This window comes from Saccostrea echinata, unplaced genomic scaffold (assembly GCF_033153115.1).
Source record: "Saccostrea echinata isolate AGI-Se365-2 ecotype Australia unplaced genomic scaffold, CSIRO_AGI_Sech_v1 ptg000001l, whole genome shotgun sequence".
Classification (NCBI taxonomy): domain Eukaryota; kingdom Metazoa; phylum Mollusca; class Bivalvia; order Ostreida; family Ostreidae; genus Saccostrea; species Saccostrea echinata.
In genome coordinates this window covers 2,972,716-2,985,666 of record NW_026889750.1, presented here as the reverse complement: position 1 = coordinate 2,985,666, position 12,951 = coordinate 2,972,716, and the positions used below count along the sequence as shown (strand labels likewise).

General features: G+C 31.7%; 1 protein-coding gene across 6 annotated transcripts in view; it reads left to right on the top strand.

Moving 5' to 3' along the window:
* Positions 1 to 12,951, top strand: part of LOC133183052 (uncharacterized) — a 43,648-nt gene that overhangs the window by 24,317 nt on the left and 6,380 nt on the right. For all 6 annotated transcript variants that reach the window (XM_061317983.1, XM_061318015.1, XM_061317990.1 and 3 more), the window contains 5 exons: positions 837 to 1,037; positions 1,193 to 1,326; positions 1,598 to 1,695; positions 2,937 to 2,959; positions 9,650 to 9,727. In XM_061317983.1, the coding sequence (XP_061173967.1) occupies positions 837 to 1,037; positions 1,193 to 1,326; positions 1,598 to 1,695; positions 2,937 to 2,959; positions 9,650 to 9,727 (534 nt within the window). The remainder of the gene's footprint in view (positions 1 to 836; positions 1,038 to 1,192; positions 1,327 to 1,597; positions 1,696 to 2,936; positions 2,960 to 9,649; positions 9,728 to 12,951) is intronic.

Below are 12,951 nucleotides of genomic sequence, written 5' to 3'. Positions count from 1 at the left end.
ACACCCCCCTGACAACCAGCTGAATTATCTGTATCCATACAATCCTCTCATTTCCAGTCCTCGGGATTCATGGAAAATTCCAGATTTAATAAATGTACCTTTAAATTCAAACAATAATTCGATCTTACCACATGTAACCAAACAACATGGCTGCTATGCCTATGCATCAGTTTTTACCTCCCCTCGATTCCCATCACTTCCGTTACTTCCGTTACTATGGTTGTATTATTGAGCGGCAAATTTGAACTAATAAAAAGTAACGAAATTTTACACCCATAGTTATTTAATGATTTTAAAATTAAATTATAAGGAATGACTCTAATTCTTGGCCAAATTATTCGAGTATAACCTGGTTTGGGTCAGTTTACGCTGTTTTATAATCCGTTTCGCGGATTATAAAGCGTAAACTGACCCAAACCAGGTTATACTCGAATAATTTGGCCAAGAGTTAGAGTCATTCCTAAAATATTGATGCGAGTGAATGACCTCACCCTACATTAGAATGGTAAATTCCATTTCATATGGTAAAAGTGGAATCACACCCAATGTGTTTTTAACTAAGAGAGTTTCTATAAGACACAAGAAGTTTTAATTAAGGACCATGTACTTATGAGAGATACTTAAAAATATTGCCTTCTTTTCTTAAAGGAGGCATTTTTAATGTTCATTGAATGAATTTGCAACATTTAGTGGTCTACATTTTCTGATAATGTTTGATCAGCAATGTTTACTTGTACATGTACTTCTATCTGCAAGAAAAAAAAAAATAGAGCACTGTGTGTTGTCTAAATACTGCAAGGATTTTAATTTTGAAAAAAAAAATGTTTCTTTTTCAGATATGCAACAGGTGAAGCATATAATTGAACACAGAGTCAAAACTCCCCCACAGTACCATCTACCACCCATACAGAATCCCCCGCAGCTACCCGTGGTGGCTAACCCTCAGCCCTACCCCCAACACATCATCCAACAAGTTCCTCAACCTGTTGTTCAGAACTTGGTGCCAGAACAAAGACAAAGCATGTTTAACAAAGGAGGTGTGTTGTTTTCTAGACAAAAAATTATGTGCTTTTCCCAAAAGTAGTTTATCAACATCAGAACCAAACACAGACTGTGCAAATTATAGAAAAGTTAAATTAAAATTCAAACTTATGAAAGTGTTTATAAGTAAAAAAGTTTTTTGGTCTTTTAGATTGGATGGAGATGATGATGATGCAGAACCATCAGATGCATCAGTTAGTGGTCCAACAAATGATGTTACGCAGTCTGCCAGGAGGCAGTTTGTCCCAGGCTCCAGTAACATACTTGTCCGAACCTGCAGTTGTGGTAAGTTATGTCCTTTTGATGATTCCCAAAATCAATTACCGTACAATTTATTTTTTTTTTAAATATTAGAGCTTGAGCATATATTTTGATAAAGACGTTTGTCTGTAGCCCATGTTTAAACAAGCCCATAGTTCCATACAAAACAACTTTTTGAAAACCATGCAGTGTTCGCATTTGCCATCAAAACTTACATAAAAACTGGCTTGTGGTTTGCAAAGGTGCACAAAATATTGTTATATTCAGCCAATCATATTGTGATTTTTTGTTTCAGAGGTCACCTCCCCCTGCTGTCCATCATCATCATTATCAGATGTCCCCGCCCCCTCAGCCCGCTGTTCATCACTACTCCGCATTACCTCCCCTTGAGCCGTAAGTAATTTATTATAATAAGTAAATGAACTAAAATAATTATACTAAAAAACAACACTTCTGAGTATCTGTAAACTTTGAAAAATTATTTGAACCAAATTGTACATCAACTTAAATTATGTGGATAATGGTATTTAATTCAGTACATTTATACATGCAGTACTAAATGTATAGTTAAATATGTTGTATTAAAAAATGTTTTCTGATCAGAAATGGCCGAGCACCACCTCCTCCAGGGTAGGTCACTTTGTCTGGAAAAGGGTCATGTATGAAATGATGGGTGTCTCTCAGACTCAACTTCCTTTTTTTATCTTGTATTTCATAGTGCACTTTCTCATGTATAAAATGCATCCATAATTTTGAAAAGTCCATTTAATCTCCAATTGACCAGTCTTAATAAGGTGGATGGTTATCTAGCATTTTGTCGGGATACATCTTCATACTTTTTATTGAAAACCTGTGAGATTTAGAACTGATAAATTCAATAAATAAATAGATAATCTCAATCTTATTTTTCATGACTAAGTAAATGAAAATAGGTGGAAAAAGAGAAAAGTAAAGAATTGAAAAAAAATTCTACATGATTACAATATGAATTATCGACACTACTCATGCAGAACTCAGAAATTCTGTGTATTTTTTGAGGACCCTCATACAATTTTCTGTTTCACATTCACTTCCCTCCACCCCCTCTTATACTGTTTGTATATATTCTGCCCATGCACAGAAATTCTAATTTGACATTATTTTACATAATTGAAAATTCTTTGAGAATACCTGATATTCATTCAAAACCATGAATGAATACAGAAAGGTTATACACTGTAACCATCCAAGCATTTCCTTCTGTGTGACCTAAAGGACTGCATTGCTTACCTGTTGTTTGCTCTGCTGTATATGGCTAGAAATATGTTTATGATCATCAGTAACTGCTTTTAAAAAGTTTAAAATTTAAAAATATAGAGAGGCATTTTCATGGATAGGCAATTAATTTTGATGAATGGTAATGATAAAATACATTATTATATTGAAAGAACAGCCCTATGGGTATAGTTATAATGAGATTGCTTTTAAGATAGCATATGATGTCATTTATATGTAACCATTTATGATTAACTCCTTAATACTTTAAAAAAAATTATGCAGATGTAAAGACAGTTTTTATTTCTTTGTTGGTGCTCTTAAACTGGTCTTTCTTACATGTATTTTCAACTGAGTCTTCTGTGTGTTTTCTTTTCCAGGAGAATTGTCTCCCCAGTGAGGGGTGAGTTACAAGGCTATCAGCCTATTTACTACCAATGATTTCACCAAAACACCTTGGTAGAGTATTATTTGAATTTTTCCATTTAATTTCATACCCCCTCCCCCAAATATCCTGGCTGCTCTAGAAAGCATAGTTCTAGTTGTACTTAAAGTTTGGAAGTGGTCGTGGTGGTTCGGTGCATTATTGCAAACTGCATTTGCATGAAGGAGTTTGTTCTTTCATTTTACAAATGAGATATGTTAAAGACTGCATGCAGTTACTCCATTGCAAGTTCACTACAAGAATAAGCCTCAATTGCTTCAAAGTGCTCAAGACATTGATTTCTCTTGAACACTTTGGAACATTCTTGAGATCATGGCTGATGATGAAAAATAAGCTGCCTAAGCTACATTTGTCAAGGCATGCAAACTCACGTTCACAAAATCAATGGATAATTTAAAAAGTAACAACGGATTTCAAACATAAATCCATTTAAAAAAAAAAAGGTGACTTAGTCCGTAGTATAATTTAACCTTGAAAAAAAAAAACCTCTATTGGGGTGTATTGTAGTGATGATATAATTCTAACATATTTTTCTACTTTGCCTTGCTAACTACTAACTTTGCACATGGGACGCTTCAACACAACAGAATGATTGCACATTTTTGTTTTCACAGTAAGTAACACATTTACTAACCCCATATTATAGAACTGTAAATCATAGTAGTTTCAAATTAGATGTTTGATACCTGTACCATTTGACAAAAAATATTTCAATACCATTAAAAACAAAAGCAAAAAAAAACATGCATTATTTGACACAAATGTGATGCAATCTACCTATAGAAGTCAGAGTAACATCTAATTGAAAGTTTGACCATTAACAATTCCAGAGAATGTATGGTACAGATATTCAAATATCATTTAAGAGATTTTTAAAAAAAAGTTAAAATTCATAATGAAAAAGTATAGTGCTAAGAAAAAAAAATGTATTTGACCCAATAAGCACCTTTGTTATTAAAATTTAAAACAATGCATTTGTAAGATTTTGTTAATACATATATATGATGTTAAAGTGAAGATAAAGATTTTTTTGAAAAATAAAAAATAACCATGCTGTTGCTGATTTTGTTTAAATGTAAAGGACGGGGTGGTTATTGGGGCAAATACTGTATAAAGTATATAAGACAAGCACTGTAGCAAGTATGATGGTCATAAATAACAACTAAAAATTATTAAATTTTTTCCATCACCTATGAACAAAAAATATATTGTTTAATAATTTTTGAATATTTAGGACATTGTGTACAAGTGTTATCAAACTTTCAATTCTAACTAACAAGGAAGAATAAAAGAAGGATTATTCTGATAAAAAAGCTTCTGAAAATGGTCAGGAACCCATAGTTGGTCTCACTTCTTTTACCTAAGAGAGTGGTAAGTGAAGCAAAACCATCTGTGGGTTTCTGATGATGGCTATAGAATTGATTTCAGTTTCTACTGCATTGGTTTTGTTAGAATTATATAACTTTAATTGTATGTATTTTGCCTTGTGCAGTGTCATACAAATAGGATTTAGGGTAAACAAAGTCAGTGTCACATGTCAAAGGAGAAAAAGTTCAAACTGTATGGCAAAGGAAGAACATAGTCTTTTTAGATACTGGATATTGTAGAGTTTGATCCATCAACAGCAATTCTCTGAAGCTGAAAATCTTTGAAATGGAAATGTTTATGTTTAGCCTTTTATAGAACTATTAAAAACATTGAATTTCATATATATAGATCCAACAGTTGATGTAAACCAAAAGTGTGTTTCAATCTTGTAGAATGCTATACAGAATCATTGTAAAAAATAATAATTGGTACAGTCAAACCTCAATTGCTTGAAACCAACAGCCCCTTACAATCTGAACATTGAGATATATAAGGCTTTGAGACATATGTGGAAGATGGGAATTAAATTTATGATATAACTAGGATCATACTCTCACCTTGGCATACCCTTATTCTCATATGGGGAATAACATTCAGTTATAATTTAGGTTTTATCTCAGGATGCTGGTCATATTTCTACATAAAAAATTCACGTAACACATGAACAGGTCACAAATTTAAGCAAAGATTGTAGGAATAAAAAAATCTGTTGGGAATGGTGTAAAGAACTCAACTGCAATTTGACAAAATCTTCATAAAACCTAGAACCTGTTGAATGAAATTGGGAAAAAAAATAGGATATGTGTGTGGTCCTCTACCTTTAAAAAACAAATGCACTCTTCCAAATGCACTTCTTTAACATCTGTCATTTAAAAGTGTCTCTGCTGTGTGAAATGTCACCACCAGCATGTAATCCAGGAGGCAGAAAAAACAAATAACCCTAGTATTATTTGAAAGCTTTCTCTTGCACATGATTAAACAAGTCAAGTGAGATTTTCTGAGGTACACAGCGAAGTTACCGCATGTGAATTTCATTTGAAAATTTTCACATGAATTTCATGTGAACAAAATACAAAATGAGAATCAACCATGTGAATTTCACTTGAAAAGAGCACACAAGTGAAATTGATGTGAAATTCAATGACATATGAAATTCAATGATAGAAATATGGTGACATGTGAAATACAAATACATGACACACAATGACGTGAAATTCAATGATGTATTGAAATACGTCGTGAAATTCTCTTCATGTGGAATTTATGTTAGATGAACATTTGACGTGATGGGCTAGTTTTTATTGGTAATTAAGTCTTTAAGATGCACTTACACAATGTCCTAGAAATTTCAAAATTTAAGCTTTTTAGCATTTTCAATGTTTATTATATGCACCATGGCAATAAACTTTTCCACCATTGATCTGTGTTTTCTTGTTTTTTCAGCCACTACCACACTTCCCGGCTACTATTATTACAATGATGATGGGTCCAATTATTATGTGTACCACTGAGAAAGGTGAACTTTGAACTTTGACCTGGTGAAACTTGAACCTAAGGGTGAAACATTTCTATAGGATAATTAAAGTCATGTGATATCTGTGATACATTAAAAATAGATTTTGTGGGTGGCAACCATTTTGAAAATAGGATAGATGAAATTAACAGTGAAATTAGAGACCTGTAAAATGAGAAAAAAATTACCAAAAAAATAATTTCATCCTGTGCAATTTAGTGCTACGTTATTTTCTATCTTAATTAGCTTGTCAGTTGCCAGTAACATCATATTTAGATTTTCAGAATTTGAATTTGAATTTATAGTACATTGCATTAACTGTTTAAAGTATAATTTATATATTTATCTGTTTATTTATTCTGTTACAAAAATTTTAATTTCATTTAGCAACAAATGTTGGATATTTATAAACAGTTTCATCATCAAATTAGGAAAGAACAAATGTTTGCATTAATTAACAGTACATGATGTAAATAATTCCAAATGTGATATTCACTGGGAGAACCCATACTACTCATTTTGTTGTGTATAGAATGTATATGGATTTATATGCATAAATAAAGTCATTATTTTCACTAAAAATTTGGGTGTTTTCTTGTCTTTGGTTTGAGATATGGTATCATGAAAACCCAGTAGTTCATTAAGACCTTTGACATTTTATCTATGGATTGTATTATAGTAAGTTTTTTTTGTTCCTTGGTTTCTTGGCCTATATTCATCCCTTTTAAATGTTGCACCCTTAGAGCTTTGAGTTAGCTAAAAGTTTCAAAGTGGAACATTCTCAGTGGCTTCAGAATAAATTTAAAATGGCTGGGCAAATAGGATAGTGAGCTTATAATTAAATTTTATTTTAGATAAATGTAGTAATAATCTTGCATTAGTTACCCTATTTATAATAATGAGATGTTTTATAAGCTAATGTAGTCCCAATTTAAAACTAACAAAAAAGGAGGAAATTGTGGATCTTAAAATTACTTGGGTCCATATTCTGATTCAATTTTCAATGCTTTAATATACCCATAGAATTAAATGTACCTATATTAAATTGCTTTTTAAGTGCTTTAATGGGGCAAAAAATCTTATCCATCTTTCACTGTAACTGTGGAGAATTTTAACATAGTAAAAATTATATGCAACATTGACTATCTTGTAAAGGTCAAGCTCCATAAAGAAAGACTGATCTGTAATTAACCAACTTTTCTTTTTTTTTTTTTTAACATCAAAAAGCACTTAAATGTGTAATATATTATCTAATCCTGAATGATATAACTGATACATTAGATAGGAAAAACTAATTGATGGAAAAAAAAGTTTCAGAAATGAAATTGGGATTAATATTGCTTCCTAGCTCAGAAGTAAATGTAATGCATGTAAATGCTTTGCTCAAACCCACCCACTCAAACTTATGTCTTAAAATGCCTTAATTTAATGCATTTAATTCAGCCAAGATTTGTGTTACTCGACCAAATATACCTTATGTATATACGAGTTTTGGCAAGATTTGTATAGTAAATTCCTGTCGTTATATTTTCATATAAGCAGTTTGATATGGAAGATAAACAGATGTATTAAAGGATTTAATCTATCAAAAATTCCAGTTTTGACTGCATATAGCTATACCACCTTAAGAGCACCTCTAGACACTATGATATTGATATCTGTTGTTATAGCCTCTGTCTGCTTGATTTTCCTTTAACAACCCCCGTTCATCCAATATGATGGCGGTGTAAAAGGCATTTATTTTATGAATTCACTGAAGTAGAAATCCATTCCTTACCCCTCCTAAAAAATAAATTTACCTTGAAGATGGGTCTAGGTAGCCTAAAATTTTAATACACCTTTCAGAAAGAAAAATATGGGTGAAATTGTTGGTGTCATGAATGCCTTTAATGTAAGAAAACCAAGGTGTTTTGTTGAATCTGTTTTTATGTGTTAAAATTTACATATTTATTTGTGTTTATCAATGCTTTCATTTGTGTACCAACATTTATCTTGATTTGTGTATGCTCTCTCTGAATTGCATTTATATATCTCTTCTATTAATGTATGTGTTTGAGTTTAAATTTCTCTGATATTTATATTCAATTATATTTCTGAATGTATTTGTCAACATTGTAAACACTGGTTTTAACACAAGCAGAGACAAGTTTACATAGACAATTGCTTGTATGGAAAAATCTGTGAGAATTAATTCATAAGCCCTTTAATATTTCAAGTTAAATACTTTTAAGTTCTAAAATTGATTTTCTCAAATCCATTACAAGAATAATTCTCTTTATTCATAGACAGTTAAATCTTAAGACAGTAAGAGCAAATGATAAATTACAGATAGTGTTGTTGCATTCTTGTTTTTGTAATGTTGCTCTGTATTTATTCATCTATAAATTGATCTCTAAATGTCTTTAATTTGAATGTTGTGTAAAATTGTCATATTAAGGACAAACTTCAAAAGAAGTTGATATATACAATGTTCTTAACATGAATTTGATTTTTTTGGGGGGGAAATCTTGATATTGATTTTTAAATAGGATTCAAATTTTTATCACACCGTAAGAGAGCTTATTCATGTATACCTATCATAATTATATACCTACATGCACCTAAAAAAGAAAGTTCAGGTATATTGATACATATCCTGCCTGTGACCTATATTTACTGGATGATTGATCAGGTAGATGTTATTGGAGCAGGTCCAGTTGCAAATAACTAAGTCTAAATATCATAACCAGTCTTGCATAAAACTTCAATGCATGGGATGCATTCTACCAGTCAGGCAGTTAAACTTTGGATGCTGTTTGAAACCTATAATTTCTAGAAAGATGAACAAAGTGATTTTTTTCAGAGAATATGTCCCTCTTTAGATTATTAGTTTTACCTTGATCAGTCGACATGCAAATCTTAGGTTGCATACAATCAGTCATGCTTTAGTTACTGCTTGTGACCATAATTTTGCAGATGTATGATCTGAAAATTGTTACAGGAGGTTACAGACCAGAGGAAGCAATTTCAGTTCTAGGGCACAACCAAACATTTTCAATTGGGGGGGGGGGGGGGCACTACCATGCAAATATTCCTTGTTAAGGTCATCAGACATTTATTGAGGGGGCACAAGCATAAAGAAGCAATGTTTTCTAATTAGTATGCCATATACTGGCACAATTATTAGGGGGCAAACCCCCCCCCCCTCCATTTTCTACGGCCATGGATTATACATGTTTTACAAAGTACCAGTAGATATAATAATAATATTATTCTAAAATTGACTATCATTAAAAAGATAATGCGTAGGTGAAGGACCTTGATGTGGATAATGCAACTAATTTGGAAATTGACATTCTGAAATTTATAATAAATCTTATATCGACCAAACTTGCATAGATGCATGTTGTATCTGTGGAAGCGTATGTCACCAGTGATGATTTGAGATATGTACTGCATGTGACCTAGTTTTACTAGATGGATGTTTTTGAAAAAGTCCATTTCCCATGTAATTTAATATAAGCCCAAGGACCAACTTGCATTGGTGTTTACAAATGGCCATTTATATGTTTTGGATTTTGTATCAGTGTTCCTACATATTGTATAATGAAAGATCAAGGTAAAATTTTTGTGCAGCTGATCGAGGTTCTAATTTTTTACTTCTCCTTGATCACTTAATTACTGTATCATTAATATATCACCCTAATTAAAAGTCAATAATATAATTGTTTATTATTTAAATGTGAGTAGTAGAATACAATAGAATGATAATGATAATTTTTTGGTAGTTGATGCTCCTCGGGCTATAGAGCCTCGGGTTATAGCTGTCCCGGAACGCCAGCCAACCTTGGTTTCTCCACAGCCAGGTTTGTATATATGCTGATATTATATGAGACTTGAAAAAGTCAGTTATAGGTCTGAATATGGATTAATGCTTGTAATTTACAGCATAATTAGGCCATTCCAAATTTTTTCTATGTTTAGTATTCGCGGGCAGATTGGTTTTGAGGTTATGAAATTAAAAACAGTTAACACAAATTCAAATCAACAAATACAAATCTTTGAAATGCAAGTTATGCTTTTGGGATCGGCATCTTTCTTTTTTAAGTGGTGTACCAATTTTTTTTTATTTCAATAAACTAGTAGTTGAAAGATGTGAGGAGAATTCTCAAATTATGATGAGAAATTCTAGACTTGCATGTACTTAAATTATGTTTTTTCCCTTTTGGTTTGTGTGTTTTTTCTAGATAGAAAGATAGGTTAACGTTTTTTGAATTTAGGATGGAATCGCTAATTAAAACAAAGAAAAAACTTGGAATGGCCTTATTGGAATGCTACACAATAGCAGAATATTTTGAAACAAGTTAATGTGATGACTGTATACAAGTAAAACCAATTTTCATCCAGAAAATTTATAAAGTGAAGAAAAAAAAATTAATCACAGAAAAATAAGAACAGGTGAATGTCAAAAAATTGAAAATAATTCACACAATCATATGCCATTTAATAACAAACATTATATTGATTGAATATGCATGTTCGTTTTTAGTAAATGTTCAAACTATAAACATTTTATCAACAATGCAAAGAGTTTACCGGGTAAGTTCAAATTTTGTTAAAACATTCATGTTGAGATGCATGTTTCCAGTGACATAATTAGACGATATATCCAGACTGAGTATTCTTTCATAAATTGAAGCACTTTTGAATTTGAATATGTGACACGTACATTTTTGTGTACAATACTTAAATGGAAAGATTATGTTCAGTTAAATAATTAGGAAAAGAACCAATTAAGCATGCATTCTTGAGTATAAAATTTCACTTGTTAATAACTAAATGCAATGTGGACATTCAGTAATATGATAATGTTTGATAATGTTGAATACCTTTATCCTTGTTGCTTGGCAATGGATGCATTGATGTAGGGTATAAATTTGTTAAGCAAAATGGAAAGTTGGGCAATAAAATTTGATTCTCTTTCAGAGATGAATGTTATGAAGTGTAAATAGTGACATGGTACATTGCTACTCAAATGTTAATCGATCTCAAAATGTGCCATGAAAAGCAGATTGAATTGATCTATTCATAACTTTGGATGCACAGTTGATTGAAAGATGAATATAACATGGCTATGAATACAAAGAAAATTATATAAGATGCCTTATATAGATATAAAGTCTTTATTGTAAAGAAAATATTCCTCCTTTGCTTTACTGATTAAATTAAATGTCAAGTTACTTTCTTGTTAAAGTAATACTGGTAAAAAATTTAAAAAAAAAGGGAATTACTAAATTATCTATCTTTACCTCTTTTCATTTGGTATGTTACACTATCATCATGCTGATACATATGATCAGGTACCGTTACATGTAATCAGATGCTGTTACATGTAATCAGGTGCTGTTACATATGATCAGGTACAATTACATGTGATCAGGTGCTGTTACATGTAATCAGGTGCTGTTACATGTGATCAGGTAATGTTACATGTAATCAGGTGCTGTTACATGTGATCAGGTGCTGTTACATGTAATTAGGTGTTACATATGATTAGATGCTGTTACATGTAATCATTTGTAACATATGATCAGGTGCTGTTACATGTGATCAGGTGCTGTTACATGTAATCAGGTGCTGTTACATGTGATCAGGTGATGTTACATGTAATCAGGTGTTACATATGATCAGGTGCTGTTACATGTGATCAGGTGCTGTTATGTGTGATCAGGTGCTGTTACATGTAATCAGATCCTGTAACATGGAGTCAGATACATGTAATCATGTGGTATTACATGTAATAAGGTGCTGCTCCATGTAATCAGGTACATGTTATCAGGTGCTATTACATGTAATCAGGTACATGTAATCAGGTGCTGTTACTTGTAATCAGGTGCTGTTACATGTAATCAGATGCTGCTACATGTAATCAGATCAAGGGAGATCAAACTCTTGCTCACTAAAGTAGAATTTATTGTAATTTTGGCTTGAAAATTTAACATGAGATTTTTGATAAAGAACAAAATTCAAGCAATTTTTAATGTTACAATTTTTGAACAAATCTTGAAGATAAAAATTTTGTAAGGTAACAAACAAATTTCTTTAAGAGTTATCTTAATTAAGTTTTCTTTCTATGAAGAGCCATTTTTAGCTCTACTGGTCAGAGACCAGAAGAGCTTATGCGATAGTAAGGTGTCCGTCGTCCGTCCGTCTAGCTGTCTAGCTGTCTGTCCGTCTGTCTGTAAACAACGCTACTCCTCCTACAGTTTTGGTCTGATTTCAATATAACTTGGCACACAAGTAGACTACACTAAGATACATAGTTTAGTGCATCAGTTTTTGATTTCGATGAAAGGTGTTGCCATGGTTACTAAAAATAGAAATTTTTGTGAAATTCCTTTAAAAATGCTACTCCTCCTACAGTTTTGGTCTTATTTCATTGTAACTTAGCACACAAGTAGACTACACTAAGATACATAATTTAGTGCATCGTTTTTTGATTTCGATGAACTGTGTTGCCACGGTTACTAAAAATAGAAATATCTGTGAAATTCCTTTAAAACGCTACTCCTCCTACAGTTTTGGTCTGATTTCAATATAACTTGGCACACAAGTAGACTGTACAATGATACATAATTTAGTGCATTGTTTTTTTGATTTCGATGAATGGTGTTGCCATGGTTACTAAAGATAGAAATTTCTGTGAAATTCCTTTAAAACATTACTCCTCCTACAGTTTTGGTCTGGTTTCAATCTAATATGGCACACAATTAGAATACACAATGATACATAATATGTATTTCAGTTTTTGATTGCAGTGAATGGTGTTGTCATGGTTACTAAAAATAGAAATTTCTGTAAAATACTTTCAAAACACTACTCCTTCTACAGTTTTTATTTGATTTCATTATAACTTGGCACAGAAGTAGACTACATTAAGATACATACATGTAATTCTATTAATTTATTGTTGTATGTTGCAGAGTTTCAATCCAAGTGCTACTTTTCCTTTGTTATACGTACAGACCAGTAGAGCTACAGTCTCATCAGAGACTTCTGGTTCATTAAGAGAATTAACTTTTTTGAAAAA